Source organism: Gorilla gorilla, chromosome 7, assembly GCF_029281585.2.
Source record: "Gorilla gorilla gorilla isolate KB3781 chromosome 7, NHGRI_mGorGor1-v2.1_pri, whole genome shotgun sequence".
Classification (NCBI taxonomy): domain Eukaryota; kingdom Metazoa; phylum Chordata; class Mammalia; order Primates; family Hominidae; genus Gorilla; species Gorilla gorilla.
Window position 1 is genome coordinate 128919584 of NC_073231.2, and position 22717 is coordinate 128942300.

At 41.2% G+C, this 22717-nt stretch overlaps 1 protein-coding gene across 19 annotated transcripts in view; it reads left to right on the forward strand.

The window, feature by feature from the left end:
• Positions 1-3583: 3583 nt before the first annotated feature.
• Positions 3584-22717, forward strand: part of TBC1D31 (TBC1 domain family member 31) — a 95808-nt gene continuing 76674 nt past the window's right edge. For 5 of the 19 annotated variants that reach the window (XM_055348704.2, XM_063709455.1, XM_055348707.2 and 2 more), the window contains exons 1-4: positions 3739-3936; positions 9411-9557; positions 15004-15119; positions 18543-18721. In XM_055348704.2, coding sequence (XP_055204679.1) covers positions 3860-3936; positions 9411-9557; positions 15004-15119; positions 18543-18721 — 519 coding nt within the window. In that variant the 5' untranslated portion in view covers positions 3739-3859. Of the gene's footprint in view, positions 3937-6992; positions 7025-9410; positions 9558-15003; positions 15120-18542; positions 18722-22717 lie in introns of all 19 variants that reach the window. The other 14 variants (XM_055348712.2, XM_063709458.1, XM_055348709.2 and 11 more) reach the window with 10 other exon arrangements.

The window sequence follows — 22717 nt, forward strand, 5'->3', positions numbered from 1 at the left end:
GGCAGCAGGCAAGAGAGAGTGTTACGTGAAGGGGATAGAGCCCCTTATAAAACCATCAGATCCTGTGAGAACTCACTTACTATCATGAGAACAGCATGGGGGAAGCTGCCCCTCTGATCCATCCAATCACCTCCCACCTGGTCCCACCCTTGACATGTGGGGATTACAATTCGTGATGAGATTTGGGTGGGGACAAAAACCCAAACCATATCAATTGATGCCATAAAAAAGAATGAACTACTGATACATACAAAAACACAATTGAATCTCAAAATAATCTCAAATTTATGATGAATGAAAGAAACCAGACCAACAAAAAAAAAAAGGAAAGACACCAAAGTACAATACATACACGTAGTCTATGAATCCATTTATATAAATTTCTAGAAAATGTTAACTAAAGAAAGGAAAACAGATCGGTGGTTGCTCATGGGCAAAGTGGGGTGGGAGTAGAAAGGTTACAAAGAGAAATGAGGAAACTTTTAGGGATGATGGATGTTTTCATTATCTTGATTATAGTGATGGTTTCATGGGGGGGGTTAGCCACCTAAAAACTTATAAAACTGTACACTTTAAATATGTAAAGTTTATTGAATGTCAATTATTTCTCAGTAAAACTGTTTATATGTATATACTTGGAACACTAATTGGTAGTCCCTTCTGCTCTAGTTCCTTTCTGAATCATGAGTCACTCAATAACAGGTACATATGTGTATATATAATATATATATGTATATATGTACATACTGTTTATATATGTATATACTATTTATATAGTACATACTATTTATATGTACATAAATATATATAAAGGTACATATTATTTGTGTGTGTGTATGTATTTATATATATACACATATAAATATATATAGGCTAGGTGCAGTGGCTCACACTTGTAATCCCAGCACTTTGGGAGGCCGAGGTGGGTGGATCACTTGAGGTCAGGATTTCGAGACTGGCCTGGCCAACATGGTGAAACCCCATCTCTACTAAAAAAAAAAAAAAAAAAAATACAAAAATTAGCTGGGCGTGGTGGCACAAGCATGTAATCCCAGTTACTTGGGAGACTGAGGCAGGAGAATCACTTGAACCCGGGAGGCAGAGGTTGCAGTGAGCTGAGATCACGCCACTGCACTCCAGCCTGGGCAACAGAGCAAGACTCCATCTCAAACAAACAAACAAACAAACAAACAAACAAACGTATAAAGGTCCATACTGTGTACCTTTATAAATACATATGAAAGTACATATAAATAGTATACCTTTACACTATACTAAGGTATACTGTATACTAAAGGTATATTTATATATAAATAGGTATATAGTATACCTTTATATATAAATAGGTATGTAGTATACCTTTGTATATAAAGGTATAAAGTATAGGTATATAGTATACCATATATATAATAGGTATATAGGTATACTTATACTACATACTTTTATACATATAGATACCTTTATATATGTATATGTATTTTATATATATAACATATGAGTGTGTATATATATATATAAAAATAGTGTGTACCTGTTACTGAGTGACTAATGATTCAGAAAGGAACTAGAACATAAGGGACTACCGATTAGTGTTGTAAGTGTATACGTGTGTGTGTGTATATCCATATATATACATTTGGATATCCAAATATATATACGTATATATATTTATCTGTACATTATTTATCTGTATATATACAGATACATATAAATAGTATGTACCTGTTATTGAGTGACTAATAATTCAGAAAGGAACTAGATCACAAGAGACTACCAATTAGTGTTGTAAAAACTGGGAGATCTAATGAGTAGAACTTTAGCAGCTGTGGGTACACATCTCTTCAGCCTGACCTTCAAATTGTGCCCCCTAAATCAAAAGATAAGTACAAAGTGGGAGTCCAGAAGATCTAACATATAAACCTCATTATCACATATCTGAGATTGAATAGGATGGTCACATTGGCTGAGACAGCCCAAACTAGCTTAGCTGCAGACAGGTTAAGCTAGAGAAGTTAAGAAAATCATTCAGCAGATTCATCTTTGCTTCTGATAAAAAAAGGTGTTTGGTTAATGGTGTGGGATAGAAATGTTGTGAAATAATCTGTTTCAGGTTAGGCACTGTATCTTAAATTTAAGATTCTAAGTTTCCTAAATAATAATGCAAACATTGATACATGTAGTTTATCTCCATCTCAAAACCAATAAATAAAAATAAGAGCTGCAGTTGCTTCCTCTGCAATAGGTCATTACAAGTTGTCTGATCTCTCAGAGCCACCCCTTGATAACAATATAAAGTTTAAAAATCTGCATTAGTATTTTTTTTTTGAGAATTTGCTTTTCTAATCAAGAGTTTGAACTTTTCAAATACCACGACCATATAATTTTTTTAACATCATTTTTCTGTTGTAGAACAACATAGAGACTAGGAATGGAAAGATTTAAGGTTTCCTTGTCTGCAAAAGTGGATAATATTAGTACTTACCTGTAACAGGTTGATTGGTGGCCCCCCAAAATATATGTCAACATACTAATCCCAAAATCCGTGACTGTTACCTTACTTGGAAAAAGGGTCTTTGCAGATGTAATCAAGTTAAGGATTTTGAGATGAAAAGATCATCCTGTATTCCTGTATTATTCGTATGGACCCAATGACGTTTCCTTATAAGAGAAAAACAGAGGGAGATTTGAAACAGACAGAAGAGGAAAAGACACATCCAGGATGAGAAAGACGTGTGAAGATGGAAGCGGAGAATGGAGCGATGCGATCACAAGCCGAGAACGCCAGCAACTCCCAGAAACTGGAATAGACAAGTAAGGGAATCTTGCTTAGAGCCTGAAAGGAGGCTGCAGACACTTTGATTTCCGATGTATGGCCTCAAGAACTTCCCAAGAATACATTTCTGTTTTTTTATGTCACCAAGTTTGTGGTAATTTGTGAGGGCAGCCTCAGGAAATTAATGCACAACCTCATAGAGCACTAAAAATGGAGATAATTAGTACTACCTAACTTGTAAATTTGCTACGAGGATTAATTGAGTTGATATATTCGGTATAGTAGAAAAGTGCCCCATACCTAGTAAGCGCTCCGGAGGCACTAAGTGAATTTTTATCAAAGGAACGCTAAAGTCGAGGCAGCCAGTTGTTGATATTATTGCTTTTCTGGACCATGATTGGTGGACTGGACATCATAATGCTGGAAGGTCCTGTCAGATTACGAAACTGAAGAAACGAAACAAAACCATGAGGATGGTGAAAAGATCAGGGAGAATGAACTATTTCATCTGTAAGTTTCTTTTGAGCCCGAACGTTCTATGAAAGGAACCCATCAGTTCTCAATGTATTTGTCTCCTTGCTTCTCTGCACTTGTTTCCTTGCTTCTCTTAGTTATTTCTATACAATTCCTTAATCCCTAAAAGCAATTTAGAACGGAATGCAGGGACCACAGGAGAAAATGACTTTTATTGCCTCTGATGGGAGCCTAAAACCCCACGAGGCTCCCAAAGGGCAGAATTCCCAAGCCAATTCCTCGCGTCTATGATCCACCTGCAGAAAACTACGATTCCCAGAAGGCTTTGGGTCCGGGGGCGGGAAGACTGAGCTCAGAAAGAGGTGGAGTCTAAGAGAAGGTCTTTGGTCGATTACATTGTCCAGAGAGGGAGTGGCCGCTTGGGCGGATTTTGGGCGGGATCAGCCTTCCAATTGGTTGTTATTAGAAAGGGGGTTGGTACGGCCTGCTGGTGCTGGACCTAGGCCGCCGCGGCCGGAGCTCAAATTTCCCGGGCCGGGAGCGCTGGGCCTGCTGGGAAGGCGCTGGGACGGTTACCCAGCGGGCCGCCGGCGGTCGTGGGCGAGCTTCGCCATGCAGAGCACTGACCTAGGCAACAAGGAGAGCGGCAAGATATGGCACCGCAAGCCGTCCCCGGCCACGCGGGATGGGTAAAGGCCGTGGCGGGAGGGCGCGGGCTGTGGAGGGGATGGAGACCGGCGAGGAGGGGACGCCGGGCGTCAGGCAGCGTTCCGGGTTCTGGCTCTGACCTTGCCCCGCATCCCTGGGTTGGATGACCCGCGGTGGAACAGATGGCTCCGGACGCCAGGGTCCGCAGAGATCCCCTTCTGAGTTCTGGGAGCGGGGGTCTGGTCCGGGACAGCGCGGAGCAGGAGGAGGCCGGTGGTTCTCAGACCTGGGAACTTGCGGCTTTTGCTGTGTGCCGGGACTCTCCTGCTTTTATGATCACGGTATCCCGCTAGTGTCCCTGGCACGTAGTAGGTGCTCAGTGAGTATTTAACAGTTGCAGCTGGAGCAGAACTCCACGGGGAGATGCGGGGTGGAAGAGCAGGACAATTCTGCCTCTTCCAAAGGCTGCAGTTTATCCATCCTTAAATCCTTGGATGTGTTTAGACGCACAAGCATTCATCAACTATTTGTTGAGCGCCTACTGTGTGCCAAGCACGCCTCTAAGCGCTAGGGACGGCGATGGAACAAAACACACTTCCGGTTCTCTGGAGTTTACATATTGGCGTGTATGTAGGGGCTGGGGCGTTCATTATGCATTGCTGGGGGGCCTCTAGTACGGCCAGCGCTGCTTTTCATTCTGTTCCCAGTTACCTGTCCTGTTTGAGGCTCAGCCTGTCTTGTGTGATTTCCCTGGAAGCCTTTGCTACAAAGCGGTGCCATTTGGATTTCGGCTTCTGCACGCAGAGTGATCTTATTGCTTCTAATTCCCTAGGATTTCACGGAAATTGCTTGAGTTCCTGTTTCAGTGTGTTTCTTGTTCTAGCAGTGATTTTTCTTTTCTTTGAGACGGAGTCTTGCTCTGTCGCCTGGGCTGGGGTGCAGTGGCGCGACCTCGGCTCACTGCATCCTCCACCTCCCAAGTTAAAGCGATTCTTTTGCCTCAGCCTCCTAAGTAGCTGGGATTACTGGCGTGCGCCACTACACCCGGCTAATTTTTGTATTTTTAGTAGAGACGGGGTTTCACCATGTTGGCCAGGCTGGTCTTGAACTCCTGGCCTCAGGTGATCCGCCTGTCTCAGGCTCCCAACGTGCAGGGATTACAGGCCTGAGCCACCGCGCCCGGCCTCTAGTGATTTTTCTATTGATCCTTTGGTTGCTTCTTGACAAATCAGAATTTTTTTTTTCTCTTGAGACAGAGTCTTGCTCTGTTGCCCAGGGTCGGATGCAGTGGCGCGATCTCGGCTCACTGCAACCTCCGCCTCCCAGGTTCAAGCGATTCTCCTGCCGCAGACTCCTGAGTAGCTGGGATTACAGGCGCACCACTCCCGGCTAATTTTTTGTATTTTTAGTAGAGACGGACCGTGTTAGCCAGGATGGTCTTGATCTCCTGATGTCGTGATCCACCCACCTTGGCCTCCCGAAGTGCTGGGATTACAGGCGTAAGCCACCGCGCCTGGCCGACAAATCAGTTTTAAGTGCCTACTCTGTATATCCAAAGTGCGATGCGAGACGTTTTACCAGCAGCTTGTTTGGTTCCTGGTTACTGTCAGGCCTCTTTATCAATGCCGCTGTCTCAACTACATTGAATAAAAAATTTTCTCTAAAGTGGGGATTCCTCAAGTTTTTCATTTTCAAATTCTGAGTTTGTGTGAATACCACTCCCACGTCTGGTATTCTCTAAACATTCTAAAAGTTATAGCCAACTCGCCTTCTCTTTTTTGATGATACAAAATGTCTAGATATATGTGCAAGATTCAAAAAGTGAAAGAAATGGGTTGATTATCCAAATGTCTTGTTTGCTTCTTCCACTAAAGCATAGCTTATCTTTGTGTTCGTTAAAACCCATTGTTCATGCTGTTTAGACAGGCAGAGAGCACTGACTTGGAGTCAGATGTATTTTGTTGAAGTAAATGTCCGTTTACCAACTCTGTGACCTTGGGGAAGTTAATCACTAAGGCTGTCAGTGGGGAGAATCAGATTTACCAGACAGGTTGTCTTACACATTTGGTGCTCAGTAAATATTTGATATTCTTCTTATGTTTGAGAACTGAGGAACTCTGTCAGGCAATCTGTGAGAATCTGAAAGGAAGTTGCTCTAAAATAAATTTTTTACGTGTGATTTATATGAAAAATCGGAGGGGCAGAATGTCACTATTGTGATTATATCTACATGGTAGGATTATAATTGAGTATTTGTTTCTTAGTGTATTTCTATATTTTTCATATTTTGAACAATGATTGTGTAATTTTGTAGCCAGAACATGTAATAAGTGTTCTAGAAAATAAGACTGGAGGAAAAAGTTGTTTGCTCTGAGTTTAGTTGCCATGAAACATTTTCATATTGCTTGTCATTTCTGTACGTTTATTTTTGTGTTTTTAATTCCTTGGGGACTAGATAAAAATAAGCATTGTTAAGAATTTTGCTATTTCCTTTAATGAGTCTAAAAAGCCTTATGTTTAGATACACATGGAGAAAATGTTTAATCCACTTAATTCAATTTAGTATACTTTAATGAAATTATAATGAAGATAGATGTTTCTAATATAAAATCCAAAAACTAGGCAAGGTGCAGTGGCTCACGCCTGTAATTCCAGCACTTTGGGAGGCCAAGGTGGGCGGATCACGAGGTCAAAAGTTCAAGACCAGCCTGGCCAACATGGTGAAACCTTGTCTCTACTAAAAATACAAAAAATTAGCTGGGCATGGTAGCGTGCACCTGTAATCCCAGCTACTCAGGAGGCTGAGGCAGGAGAATCACTTGAACCCAGGAGGTGGAGATTGCAGTGAGCCTAGATTGCACCACTGCACTCTAGCCTGGGTGACAGAGCGAGACTCCATCTCAAAAAAAAAAATAAAACAAAATCCAAAAATTTATGAAAAATCAATTAAGATAAAATTTTCATGATTAAAAACTATTGTTGCAATAAAGAATGGGATTATTCTGATCTTTGTGACCAGGATATAAAGTACACACATATATTATTTTAAGGAGTTATTTTGTGCTGTAAGTTAATTTTATAAATTTTCTTTCAACAGATACAGGGTATATGATCCTTCTCTCAAAAAGGGTAACTTTAAACACATGTATTCTTGTCTTTCCTGTTATGAAAATAGTATGTAATCATTAAATAACATGTCTAAAAGATAGAAAAGTAGAAAGGGGAAAAAAATTAACCATATTGCTATTACCTGCAGACAGTTGCTGTTAATATTTAGCTGTATTCATCTTTTTTTCCCTATACGTATTTTTCTTTTCCTTTGGAGACAGGGTCTTACAGTGTCACCCAGGCAGGAGTGCAGTGGCATGATCATGGCTCACTGAAGCCTTGACCTCCCCAGGCTCTAGTGATAATGCCACCTCAGACTCCTGAGTAACCGGGATCACAGGCACATGCACCATGCCTGGCTAATTTTTTGAAATTTTTCTTTTTTTTTAATTTTTTTTTTTTTTTTTTTATTGATCATTCTTGGGTGTTTCTCACAGAGGGGGATTTGGCAGGGTCATAGGACAATAGTGGAGGGAAGGTCAGCAGATCAACAAGTGAACAAAGGTCTCTGGTTTTCCTAGGCAGAGGACCCTGCGGCCCTCCGCAGTGTTTGTGTCCCTGGGTACTTGAGATTAGGGAGTGGTGATGACTCTTAACGAGCATGCTGCCTTCAAGCATCTGTTTAACAAAGCACATCTTGCACCGCCCTTAATCCATTTAACCCTGAGTGGACACAGCACATGTTTCAGAGAGCACAGGATTGGGGATAAGGTCACAGATCAACAGGATCCCAAGGCCGAAGAATTTCTCTTAGTACAGAACAAAATGAAAAGTTTCCCACGTCTACTTCTTTCTACACAGACACGGCAACCATCCGATTTCTCAATCTTTTCCCCACCTTTCCCCCCTTTCTATTCCACAAAACCGCCATTGTCATCTTGGCCCGTTCTCAATGAGCTGCTGGGTACACCTCCCAGACGGGGTGGCGGCCGGGCAGAGGGGCTCCTCACTTCCCAGTAGGGGCGGCCGGGCAGAGGCGCCCCTCACCTCCCGGACGGGGCGACTGGCCGGGCGGGGGGCTGACCGCCCCACCTCCCTCCTGGACGGGGCGGCTGGCCGGGCGGGGGGCTGACCGCCCCACCTCCCTCCCGGACGGGGCGGCTGGCCGGGCAGAGGGGCTCCTCACTTCCCAGTAGGGGCGGCCGGGCAGAGGCGCCCCTCACCTCCCGGACGGGGTGGCTGGCCGGGTGGGGGGCTGACCCCCCCACCTCCCTCCTGGACGGGGCGGCTGGCCGGGCGGGGGGCTGACCCCCCCACCTCCCTCCCGGATGGGGCGGCTGGCCTGGTGGGGGCTGACCCCCACCTCCCTCCCGGATGGGGCGGCTGGCCTGGTGGGGGCTGACCCCCACCTCCCTCCCGGACGGGGCGGCTGGCCTGGCGGGGGCTGACCCCCACCTCCCTCCCGGACGGGGTGGCTGCTGGGCGGAGACGCTCCTCACTTCCCAGACGGGGTGGTTGCCGGGCGGAGGGGCTCCTCACTTCTCAGACGGGGCGGCTGCCAGGCGGAGGGGCTCCTCACTTCTCAGATGGGGCGGTTGCCAGGCAGAGGGTCTCCTCACTTCTCTAATTTTTTGAAATTTTTCTAGAGACGTGTTTGGTTTTGATTTTTCTTCTTTATTTTTTCTTTTAATTGTGTGTGTGTGTGTGTGTGTGTGTGTGTGTGTGTATCAGTGTTTAAAACTTCAGGTTAGAATATTTTTGTTTTCATTTAAGTTTAATCATTACATGTGTCTCCAGAATAAGATTGAAAAATAAGCTCCCTTACTGTTTTATATGGCAGTATGATTAATGTGTGTTTTAAAGAATGATTTCTTAAAGCATTTGTTCTTTCAGCAGGCATATTTTGAGTGTCTTTTGTGTGTTGTAGGCCAGGTGCTGGGGTACAGTAATGAGCAAGCAGTGGTCCTGTCCTTACAGAACTCGCCTGCCAGGGTATTCATGGTAGATACATTAGAAATGGAAGTAAAACTCATGCACGCGTAATTCACTGTGAAACATTCCATACACAAAAACAAAATCTCATACCCTGTTGTTATCACTTAATCACAGTTTATAAATCTGTTTATATGTGTGTTTATTTTTTTAATGTCTGTCCTTACTACTAAATTGTAAGTGCCATGAAAGCAGGGACCATATCAATTATTCTTAGCACCTGGCTTGTTCTGTGTCTGACACAGTGAGTTTTCAAGTATTTGATGAATAAATGAACAGTAGCTATTTTGATAATGAGTAGCTTCTGACCTGTTTTTCTGAAATCCTGGTAAGATTGATTCTAGAGGAGCGGGGGTATAGCGGTAGCAGTAGGAGAGGGAAGAATGAACAGACGAAATGCTTTACTTGCCATATTTTTCATAATATCAAGTAATACGTGACATAGATTCAATGTTTGGATTTTTTTCTTTGACAGAATTATAGTGAACATTATTCACAACACTTCCGGTTACCATCCAAAAGTTTTGCGATTTTTGAATGTGGCTTTTGATGGCACAGGCGACTGCTTAATTGCTGGGGACCACCAAGGAAATATTTATGTTTTTGACTTACATGGAAACAGGTAAGCAGATACCATTGATATCTACATTATTTAACAAGTTATTAATTCACTGACTGTTTTCGTACCTGCTATTCATTATTCATTCAGAAAGATTTATTAAGTTCTATTATATTTCAGGTACCTTGCAAAACACTGTCATAAGTGCTAAAGGAAGAAAGTGGGAAAAAACAGAATGATAACATGGTTCACATTTTAAAGAATTAAAGTGCTGGTTTTAATAGTATCTCTAGTAGTTTACTTTTTTTTTTCTTAAATTTAAAAATTTATTTTTGCTATTTTTTTTTTTTCTTCAGACGGAGCCTTGTTTTGTCACCCAGGCTGGAGTGCAGTGGATGATCTCAGCTGACTGCAAACTCCGCCTCCCAGGTTCCAGCTACTGCACCCAGCCCATTATTGCTAGTTTATCAATTTCTGGTACATCATGAGGCAATGTAGAAATAACACAGTTTTCTTTGCACAGTGTTGTTGTGGGGTGCCAGATCTAAGAATTTTAAAGAATTGATTTTCAGCTGGGTGTGGTGGCTCAGGCCTGTGATCCAGAAATTTGGGAGGCCAAGGCAGGCGGATCACTTGAGGTCAGGAGTTCGAGACCAGCTTGGCCAACGTGGTGAAACACTGTCTCTACTAAAATACAAAAATTAGCTGGGTGTGGAGGTGCACGCCTGTAATCCTGGCTATTTGGGAGGCTGAGACAAGAGAATCCCTTGAACCCAGGAGGTGGAAGTTTCAGTGAGCCGAGATTGTGCCACTGCCACTGCACTCTAGCCTGGGCGACAAAGCAAGACTCCATCTCAAAAAAAAAAGTTGGTTTTCACTCTTCTTCCTCTTCTCTTCCCTTGTGAAACAACTTAGTCCGAAAGCAATTAGGTGGGATTGATGGAGATAGGTATTCATGCAGTGGGGCTAAGAGGGAAGGACAGCTGCAGCAGCCTAGCAGAGAGGCAGAGGGTGTCTGCATAGCGAATGGGGCAGTGATGGGAAGCTAGTTTAATACAGGGGGCTTTGATCAAATAATTATATTAGGGATAACGAGGGCCAAGTTTCTCACTCTTAGAAAAGAGACTTACATATATGGAGGGCAGAAAACTAGAATAAACCCCATGGTATTGTATTGGAATTAGATATATCAGTTTGAACCCCTGGTTTTGAATATATAGAGATAGATATAGCACTAAATAGAGATATGTACAAATATATGTACACTTATTCCCTAGCTTCGTACACCCAGAGGGCCTGGGAGCAACAGCATGCCAGTAGCAATGAACATACCCGGTGTTGAGTTCTTGTTTTCAAAATACCACTTTCTACTAAAAAGAATCAAGGATATTTGCAAAAATGGCCAATTTCAGAATGCAGACAGGGAAAGTACAGGATGAGCATGTAACATTTTGTAGCCAGAAAGAAGGAATTGTTCAAAGAATGTTCGGGATGTGTCAAAAAGACACAGTTGCCAGCTTGAAGGAGCTCCCTCTGGTCATATTGGAGATGGGTCATCCATTGAATAAAACTGAAATCTATGAGTTCATGTTGTAACCAATATACAAACAGTTTAGTAAGGCATGGATATTGAATAGTCACAAAGTACCCGCCCACAAAATACTTATTAATTATAGAAGAAAAAATAATTTACAATGAAGAAGCCTAGCAAACACTGCCTTAATCAAATGACTAAAGTTAATATAACTAGTAGTGGAATGAATCAAAATTTGTGTGCCACCTGATAGGATGCAGTGAAAAGAACACGGCATCGTTTCTGTGATATTCCTCCCAAGATATATAACCTGAATCTAATCAGTGGGATCATCACACAAAGCTAAATTAAGGACATCTAATAACAAAACTGTGCTGATATCTCTACAAGGGACAAGATCATGCAAGTTGGGTAAAGACTAAAGAACTCCTAATCTGAGGGGGATGAAAGGGACATGACAAAGGCATGAATCTGGACTGATCCTTTTGCTATAAAGAACTTATTAGGAAAATTGGCAAAATTTGATTGGAGTTTTAGGATTAGATGGTGGTAATGTATAAATGTAATTTATTGGTGCTGATGGTTATATTGTGATTATGTAGGAGAGTTTTCTTATTATGGGAAACTTGATCTTGGTAACTTAAATAGTTAAAGAAAAGATGTGACATATAATTTACTTCTCTGTGATTCATTAGGCAAAAATCTGTAAATCATTGTTTCTGCCCTTTACCAAAAAAGTAATGGGCCCAACTTTTCTACCCTTTATTCTTGCTTAACTTACCTCACCAATTCCTAATCTTAAATCAGTACCACTGTCTATTTGCTAATACTTCTGAAAAAAATAAAAATAATTGTTGATTGATTTCATGACAGAATAATGAACTTCAACATCGAGGACTCTTTGCACTTCATTTGCTTGTCTACCGTTACTTAATGTTTCCTATTATCCACCAAGTGTCGCAAACCTTTACCAATTTCCTTGTCTCCTTGCGTTGGACTCTACTCTTATTCTGACTGCCAGGCCTCCTGATTCATGGGAAAATAGATACCTTCAAGCTTTCCTTTCTCCTTCCCCATTGCAGCCTCAAGTATATTGTAAGTTCAGCCCCCATTACCTTATTCATAAAGTTCAGCCCTCATTAACTTATTCATAAAAACAGATGATCTTAATTTCTTCTAGTGTTAATCCCTATCTTCGATAGCCTCTCCTGAGATATTGCACCATAAGTGTTACTATTTTGTCCATTGTTCCCTTTTCACTGTTGGTTGTTGGGGAGAAAAAATAATTTTTCCTCTACCCTTCTAAATTCTCAACTGGACCCTTGTAACAAAAGATAGATTAACAAGAGAAGAATGAACAAGTTATTAATATCTATCATGCGTGTAACACATTAGAATACCGAGTATCCAGGTATTAGTATGAGATGTTATCAACTTGTGTCATGCATGTAACACGTGACAGTATCCAGGTATTGCTAACTCAAAAAGTGGCTTATGCTCTGGCTTATATAGCATCTTCATCAAAGAAAAATACATTTTTAGAGAAGTGACAAGACAAAAGAAGAGGACCTTGAGTCTAGGGGCAGCAAATTGTGGGAAGGCAAATATATGGGAAACTAATGGTAGTTATATACATTTCTCTGGTGCTATTTTCAGGATGATAAAGATCTAAAGTCAACTCCTGTGATCAACCGTTGTCCTTCCTGGTAGAGAAGGGAAGAGGGACCCCTTTGTAAATGTATGCAAATTTATGTAAACTTTTAGACAAGAGCAGAGAGCTTTTCTTTTCTTTTCTTTTTTTCTTTTTTTTCTTTTTCTTTTTTTTTTTTTTTGAGACGGAGTCTCACCCTGTTGCCCAGGCCAGGGTACAGTGGTGTGATCAGCTCACTGTGCAACCTCTGCCTCCTGGTTTAAGCAATTCTCCTGCCTCAGCCTCCCAAGTAGCTGGGACTACAGGTATGTGCCACCACGCCCAGCTAATTTTTTGTATTTTAGTAGAGACAGGGTTTCACCATGTTGGCCAGGATGGTCTCGATCTCCTGACCTCGTGATCCGCCTGCCTAGGCCTCCCAAAGTGTTGGGATTAGAGGCGTGAGCCACCACACCTGGCTGAGAGCTTTTCTTATATCTGCTTTTTCTCATTTACCTTTAGCTCAAAGTAATCCTTATGCCAAAGTGGGATGTCCGGGATGGCATATTCTGCCACCCTTCACTAAAAACATTTGTGGCTGAGCAGTTAGCAGCAGAGCTGGGACTTAAAAATCAGACTTGATCATAAAGTCCAGTATACTGGGCTCCCTCAAAATCTTCCTAATTGTTCAATCCATTGGTCACTTTTCAGTTCTCATTTTACTGAAACAGTAAATACTCTTGTCTTCCCATCCTGCCTGAAATTATTTTCTTTGGCTTCATGGTACAGCTTTTGCTGAATTTTCTACCTCTCTGATCATTTTTCCCCCTTATTTTACTGACTCTTCTTCCAGTGCCTTCCCCTTTCATGTTGTGCTCCCCAGACATCTTTCTTTGGCTTACTTCCTTCCATATTTCAGGTACTCTTTTCGATAATCACATCACCACCAAGCCTCAGGCTTCATCTGCCATGTAAACACTGTTGACTTAGACCTACTTCTGCTACTACTACCTACTAGAAATCTTCTAGATTGGGCTCTCCAGGAGCCACTAGCTTGCATGTAACTCTTGAGCCCTTGAAAAGTGATTGGTCCAAATTGAGATATGAAGCACATGTAAAATTAAAATACACAGTGGATTTTGATGACTTAATATTATAAAAAGTGTAAAATACCTCAATTTTTAATTGATTAAATGTTGAAATACTAATGTTTTAGACACATATTGAGTTCATAAAGTATATTAGTCTGTTCTCATGCTAATAAAGACATACCCGAGACTGGGTAATTTATAAAGAAAAAGAGGTTTAATGGACTCTCAGTTCCATGTAGCTGGGGAGGCCTCACAATCATGGCAGAACGCAAAGGTACTTCTTACGTAGTGGTGGCAAGAGAGAAATGAAGACCAAGGGAAAGGGGTTTCCCCGTATAAAACCATCAGATCTCGTGAGATTTATTCACTACCATGAGAACAGTGTGGGGAAACTGCCCCCGTGATTCAATTATCTCCCACTGGGCCCCTCCCACAACATGTGGGAATTATGGGAGCCACAATTCAAGATGAGATTTGGGTGGGGACAGAGCCAAAGCATATCATATATTATTAAGATTAATTTTACCTGTTTCTTCTTACTTTTCTAATATGGCTCCTAGAAAAATTTAAATTACGTATGTAGCCCATGTTGTATTTCTTTCAGACAGCATGACTCTAGATCAGTTTCACAAGGGCCTTAAACAACATGTTTAAAAGCAGGTTTATTATTTCCTACCCCCAAACTTATTCCTCTTTTGCCTAAGTTCAAAAGCTTAATTTTTTGTAAATTAAACTCCAGCTAGGTGCCCAGTACTCTACTGAGCACTCAACATGTATTATCTCATTTAGTCATCACACCAGCGTTGTATCTATTCTTATCTTCATTTTACACAAGATCGGGTCCTGATTCCCTCTTCTTCACTCCATGTTGAATCCATACCGAACCTCTGCTTGGCTTCTGAAACCTCTCCTATTTATGCTCCCATATCTCTGGCTGAGATTTTCTGTAGTAACTTTCTTAGTGATCTCCTTTATTCCTTGTCCCTCTATCCATTTGCCATTGCTGCCGGGATCGTCTTCCTAAAACACATACCTGATTGTGATTCTGCTGTGCTAACACTTATGGTGGTTTCCTATTCTGAGAACATCCAAACTCCTTAATATGGCACATAGCACCCTTCATAATCTATTTTTGGCCTAAAATGGTAGCTCATTTTTCTGGGTTTCATTTTCTCCGTCTCTACGGACTCCTTCCACATGGAATTTGTAATTATTGGAAGAATTTATGATACTAATGCAATGATCTCTTAATAGGTTCAATCTTGTTCAGCGAACAGCACAAGCTTCCACAGCTCTGGCCTTTAATCTTCGTAGGAAATCTGAATTCCTTGTGGCATTAGCTGATTATTCTATTAAATGTTTTGATACAGGTAAGAAGTTCTATTTTTCTTTTGAAGCAGAGTAAAATATAGACTGAAGAACTGCAAGAACTTTATCACTCTGTACAGCTTGAGGGAGCAGTCTCCATGACAGCCCTCCCTTCAGACACTAGGTGCAAGCTGGGGGTCCTAGAAACAGCCTCACTTTAGATCAGTTGACTACAAAGTCAGGGTTTCCTGACTACTGTCAGGTTTGATAATTTACTAGAACAACTCACAGAACTCAGGAAAGCACTACACTTAATGATGACAGTTTTAATATAACAAAAGGATACAAAGTATAACTAGCCAAAGGAAGAGAAACATGGGGTGGAATTTGGGAGGCTTCCAAAAGGGAAGCCTCCATTGTCCTCAGGGACGCATTGCCCTCTCAGATGACCCTCCAGCATTGGTGTGTGGCTGGCCATCTGCGCCAAGCACTGCTGACACAGGGAGTCGACCCAAGCTTTGGTGTCAAGAGTTTTTACTGAGGCTGTATGACATAGGTGTGATTCATTGGATCATTTCCCACATGGCTGGACTCCGTTTCCAGCTCTCCTCTCCTCCTAGAAGTTAGTCTGATGTCACCTGTCCCAAAAGCCCCAAACTTCTGATCACACGGTTGACCTTTCTCATGTGGCCATCTCCCACTCTGAGTCTTCTTAGCATAAGCTATCTGGCAAAGTGTGAGGGACCCGCCAGGAATAACAAAGACACCCCTAAGTCAAGGGTTTAGAGGTTACCTCCCAGGAGCCTAAATAGAAGCCAGACATCTCTGTAAAGGTCGAATTCTTTACTATACAGGTACAGTATCTTTTTTAATATAGCCTGTGTATTTTGTAGCACATTATGTTTTTAAATTGAGAACACAGAGTTCTATAGACTAAACGTATTACTCTTAAAAAAGGTATCTCAACTGTATTTTTTTCTTATTAAAATAATCAATGTGTTCTAATATTCAGCAGATGTATAAATAATAATAGTAAAGATAGTGATAGCTAACACATAGTGTTTACTCTTTGCCAGGGACTTTCTATGACTTTATACACATTAATTAATTTTAATCATCATCGTAGCCCACAGAGATGAATACTGTTATCATCACCATTTTGCAGATGAGGAAACTGAGGCACATGGGTAACTTAATCAGAGTCCCACAGTTTATAAGCAGTGGAGCCAGAATTCCAGCCTAGGTGGTCTGGCTGCAGAGTCACTGCTGTTAATCACTGTACTACACTCTCATCCTACATACAAAGAAGAAAAAAAAAACAGTGATTCTGTAGTACTGCCTAGAGACACAGTGTTTTCATAATGGGGCTCTCTCTTTCCAGTCTGTTTTCTATGTATATACTTTTTTTATATTCTAACAAATGCATAATTATCCTATCTGTATTGTTTTGTGGGATAATTTTACCTCATTAAAATTCATGTAGCATATCTAAAATCAATACCTAACATTCCATTGTATAGATGTTTACCATAATTTTTTAACCTATTACCTATTCTGGACTTTCAAACTGTTTTCAGTGTTTGGCATTACAAACATTGCTGTGACAAAATATCAGAAAAATGAAGTCTTTATAACTCACCTTTCCTCAGATTCCACTCTTCTCTTTTTCTTCCTTGTTCTGTGGTCTTACAGTTTCTTCTACTTTACTGAACCCCCACCGTGAAGCCCCTTCCTTAGACACTGTCTCCCTCCTTCTTTCTTTCCCCTCTCTGCCGAATTCTGCTTCTTTGCAGTATCCATTGATGAATTAATTCTGACTCTGACCCTTGCATCCCCTACCCCATGCTACTGAGACTTCTGTCTCCAAGGTCCTTAGTAACCCTAACCCCTGATTGTTTAAGTCATCTTTATACCTTTCATCCTACTTCTCTATAGGATTTAACAACTGGGATTACTTTGAAAGTTTTTTGTTTTGTTTTGTTTTGTTTTGTTTTAGTTTTCATTATATTACCTTGGTTCTCCTCCTGTCTTTCTAACTGCTTCTTAATCATGTCTCCTGAATTCTTTCAGTGGTTCCTAGACTTTTGGATTTTTGACCCCATTAAAAAAGTGGAAGAACTCACATAGCTTGTCAACTTTTAATATTGCTAATTGACATTGGAAAAAATACAGTTTCATAAAACAAGGGATTTTCTTTCAACATAAACAGGGAGTGACATAATACAGATGAAAGGGTAGTACTTTAAATTTGACTTTATGAAAAACTCACTGCATTATCTGTATTTTTCTCTTTCACTGAAGACCAATGGAAAATTTATCATTAACTAATGCCAGACCTCTGAATGGTGTTTGGAAACCACTGCTGTTTCTCTAAGGGATTCGTCTGTTTCTCTGTTTTCAGTTTTGACCTACTTTGTATCATAATGTTTCCCAGATTTATATCTTGCTTTCTGACTATTCTCAAGTTCCATCTTTCTGGGGGGAAAATTCTGATCATAAAAGTAAAACATGCCTACTGTAGAAAACTTGCAAACATACAAAAAAGTGTAAAGGAAAATAAAAATCACCTATGCTTTTACTACCCAGTGATAATTATCATGAATAGTTTTTGGTGTTTTCCCTACCAAGCTGTTTTCTCTGCTTACAAAGATACACACAAGTACATCAGAATCAAGTTTAAAAACCAAATGTATTATCAGCATCTCACATTGATAAACCTGTTCCTCCTCATGTATTTATTATTTTTTTTATTTTTTATTTTTTTAGAGATAGGGTTTTGTCATGTTGCCCAGGTTGGTCTCGAACTCCTAGGCTGAAGTGATTCACCTGCCTCAGCCTCCCAAAGTGCTGAGATTACAGGCGTGAGCCACCGCCCGGCCCCTCCTCATGTATTTCCTACATCCACTAACAGTATCACCATCTGCTTAAATAACTAAGCTGGAACCACTGGAGCCTTCACTTCTCTTATATCTCAGGACATCAATTTGATCACTAATATTTTTTGTTTTTCTCCTTAGTAGCTCTTGGATTTGTTCTTTTCTCCATTGCCTCTTTCTTAGTTGAGGCCCTCCATATCTCCTGTCTGAATTATTACAGCAACATATAAATTAGTCTTTCTTGTTCAATCTCTTATCCTCCACCAGATATCCTCAAAGTGCTCTTTCTAAAACACAGACTAGATATGGTACTCTTTTACATAAAATTACCTGCAAGAGAAAGCCCAAACTCACTAGCATCAATTTTGAAGTTATTCTTCATCAAAGCCTTTGTCAGCCTTGTCTCCTACATGAATGAGATGTTGCTAACATGTCCCGTCATACACTTTATCAACTAGCCACGAGCTTCCATTTTTGTGGATATTAATGGAGGTGCCTCATATAATACCTAACCACCCATTGGATCAGTTCATCTATGGTGTTTATATGTAATGTTACTTCTCGACGTACAGTGTTTTACCTGGGTAACAATTTTACTTTTTACCACAGTCACCAAGGAGCTAGTTAGCTGGATGAGAGGACATGAATCATCAGTATTTTCGATCTCTGTGCATGCATCAGGGAAATATGCCATCACCACTTCTTCTGATACAGCACAATTATGGGACTTGGATACCTTTCAGAGAAAAAGAAAGCTGAATATTCGCCAGTCTGTGGGTATACAGAAGGTCAGTGAGGGGGGACATCTTGGTCTGTTGTGCTTCTCGGGCTAATTTCTTGGTCAACAGGATGTATAGATGATATAAGAGTAATGATTCACTTTGTCCTTGTAGCTCTGTAACTCAGCAACAAGCAAAGCAAAGTGGCCAACACAAAGATGTTGCCTATAGCTACAATTTATAACTTAGTGAGCTCTTTTCTAAAATTATAGCTATGTAACTTCAACTGTCCTAAGGCGAAAGTTATTTAGTTGATTGCTTTTGTTTTCATTTTTAACCCTCTGACATTTTATTATGAAAAATTTGAAACATGCAGTAGATTTGTGAGAATTTTTGAACACGTGTACATTCAGCATCTAGATTCTGCCATTAACATGTTACTGTACTATCCTTTACTCTACTTTACATGGTACCATACTCTCTTATGGGTCTATCCATCTTTCTTTTTTTTTGGTTTTTGTTTTGTTTTGTTTTGAGACAGAATCTCGCTCTGTCACCTAGGCTGGGGTGCAGTGGCACGATCTCAACTTACTGTAACCTCTGCCTTCCAGGTTCAAGCGATTCTCCTGCCTTAGCCTCCCATGTAGCTGGGACTACAGGCATGTACCACCATGCCCAGCTAATTTTTGTATTTTTAGTAGAGACAGGGTTTCATCATGTTGGCCAGGCTTGTCTCAAACTCCTGGGCTCAAGCAATCCTCTTGCCTCGGCCTCCCAAAGTGCTGGGATTACAGGCATGAGCCACCATGCCCAGCTGTGTGTGTGTTTTAAAGTAAACTTTGGTCATCAGCATACTCCCCGGAATACTTAAGCCTGTACTTAATTGACTAGGGGTCAATATTTGTTGATTTAAAATTTATATATAATGAAATATGTAAGTCTTAAGTATTCATTTGTTAAATTTGACAAATACACACACCTGTGTAACCTATGCAGATGTGGCATTACATTATCCCAGAAAATTCCATCATCTCCCTCCCTGGGTGACCACCACTCTTATGTTTTCCCACCATGGACTAGTGTTGCCTATTCTAAAATTTCATATAAATAGAACTATACAATAATAGTTTATGTAAGGCTTTTTTCACTCAGCATAATTTTGTTTGTTTGTTTGTTTGTTTGTTTGAGATGGAGTCTTGCTTTGTTGCCCAGGCTGGAGTGCAGTGGTGTGATCTTGGCTCACTGCAAGCTCCGCCTCGCAGGTTCACACCATTCTCCTGCCTCAGCCTCCCAAGTAGCTGGGACTACAGGTGCCTGCCACCAGGCCCGGCTAATTTTTTTTGTTGTTAGCCAAGATGGTCTCCATCTCCTGACCTTGTGATCCACCCGCCTTAGCCTCCCAAAGTGCTGGGATTACAGGTGTGAGCCACCATGCCGAGCCCCACTCAGCATAATGTTTTTGAGATCCATCCATATTATATTTATTAGTAGTTTGTTCTTTCTTATTGCTGTTTAGAATTCCATTGTGTAAATATACCACCTTTTAAAAATCCATTTCTTTTGTTTTTTTCCAACTATGTAGAAACATATGGTATATGGGCCTCCAGTTGTACTCTTGTTCTGAGCCCCACAGATGCCCCAGTTTGGTTCTATCATTTCTTTTAACAGACAAGCCACATAACCAACCTCTCTGGGCTTCCGTTTCCTGAGCAGGAAAATGGGTCTGTGGTAACCACCTTACCAGGGCTGGTGAGAAAATGAGATAAAATAAATAATTCATGTCAACGGCTTGGCCGAGTGCCAGGCCCTTATATAGTAGCTCCCATTGTTATGTTGTCCTTTATGTCCCCTGGCTGTCATCTCCTGTGATTTCCTATATGACATCCAAACTGGTCTCTTTCATAGGGTTTCCACGCTGCTACCCTCTCCTCCCTCCTTACCACACCCAGTAACCTTCCCATTCTCTCCACCTAGTCAAATCTAACCCTTTCTTCAATTGTGATAATAGCTACTGAAGCATTTACTATGCTTCAGGCATTGTATTAAGAACTTTCCATACATTATCTCAACTCAGTCCTGACACTGCCTCAATGAAGTAGGCAGTGTTTATTGTTCCCCAAACACAAAGACACGGGGTCTGGAGACTGGAAGCACTGGCGGCTGCAAGTGCCAGAGCCGGCAGGATGTGAAGCCAGATTGGAGCCTTTCTGCAGAGTCAGGCCTCCCAAATCCTGGGATGGAGTCAAGGAGCTTTTGGCCGTCCCACCCTTTTTGTAGTGCCCCTGTCACTCTTCCTCCTCCAAGTCCCCATATCCAAGCCTGTCATATCTCTTCAGCTCTAGGGGTCTGTCTGTGACTTCCACCCTAAGGGAGCTGGCACTTTGTGTCATGCTACATTGTCCACATCACCAATTCCCCCTCCCTCTCTCCCCTTCCTTCTTCCTCCCTGTTCTTTTTTTTTTTTCCTTTGCAACGGAATCTGGCTCTGGCACCCAGGCTGGAGTGCAGTGGCACAATGTCAGCTCGCTACAACCTCTGCCTCCCAGATTCAAGCGATTCTCTTGCCTCAGCCTCCTGAGTACCTGGATTACAGTCGTGCGCCATGACAGCCAGCTAATTTTTGTATTTTTAGTAGAGACGGGGTTTCACCATGTTAGCCAGGCTGGTCTCAAACTCCTGGCCTCAAGTGATCCACTCGCCTGGTCTCCCAAAGTGCTGGGATTACAGGTGTGAGCCACCACGCCCAGCCTGGGCACCTGTTCTGTGCCAGGCTTTGGTGTTCAAAATGTTAGAAGTGGAGAAGTCAGAGGAAGATGGAATTATAGGTCTTTCCTCTTCAAAGCTTTCTGTTTGGCTGATTTTATTCAAATGAGCACACAGGCCCTATTCCTCAAAGCCACTTCAAATGTGGCATTGCTAGGTTGTTTTAGTGCAAGGAAGGCCGTCTCCTTAACGCCCACCGTCTTTTGGTTTTCAGGTTTTTTTTCTTTCTATTTCATTAGCTAAATATTATTTTCAGGAGTATGTGAGTCTCTTGTGTGATTAATTATTTTGCTTCAGGTTATATTATACATGCAGTACTGCTTTTAATTTCTAGGTTATTAACATGAACAGCTAGCAATGCATGTCAACCAAAAATTTACTTTGTAGTCTCCATGGAAATCCCAGAGTTCTTTAATGTGCTTTTAATAATTAAAAAGAGATAAAAGTTGTGCCAGCTTATTCATTAGGGATTTAGGCCAAATGTCTTAGTAGGTCTTTTCTTCTTTAATTGCTTTAGTACTTACATTTTGAATTTTAAGTTCCAAAGAAGAGAACATTGGGAGTTGAACCCACATGGAAACAGAGTTATGAAACAATGACACATGACACAAAAACCATCTGTTCTTTTTACTATGAAATTAAAATGAGTATACGCTGAATAGTTGCCAACGCAAACCTTGCTTGGACATTTAGACATTTTAGTTTAAAAATTAGGACTGTGGAAAATGTATGTATAGTGTGATGTGTGCCTAAGTATATTAATGTTAGTGCTATAAGAATAAAATTAAATGTGAAAATGTATGTATAGTGTGATGTGTGCATATAGTAAATTGCTCTAAAATAATAAAACAGGACCAGGTACGGTGGCTTACGCCTGTAATCTCAGCACTTTGGGAGTCCGAGGCGGGTGGATCACCTGAGGTCAGAAGTTCAAGAACAGCCTGGCCAACATGGTGAAACCTCATCTCTATTAAAAATACAAAGATTAGCTGGGCGTGGTGGCACATGCCTGTAATCCCAGCTACTGGGGAGGCTGAGGCAGGAGAATCGCTTGAACCTGGGAAACAGAGGTTGCAGTGAGCCGAAATTGCACCATTGCACTCCAGTGTGGGCAACAGAGCGAGACTCTTGTCTCAAAATAAAATAAAATAAAATAAAATACACTATAATATAAGTTATCAGCAAATTTTTCTTAAAGGGCCAGTAAATATTTTTGACTTTGCAGTTCAAGAGCAAAATTATATAACCATTCAGAATGTAACCATTTAAAGCCAGGTACCCAGCTACTCTGGAAGCTGAGGT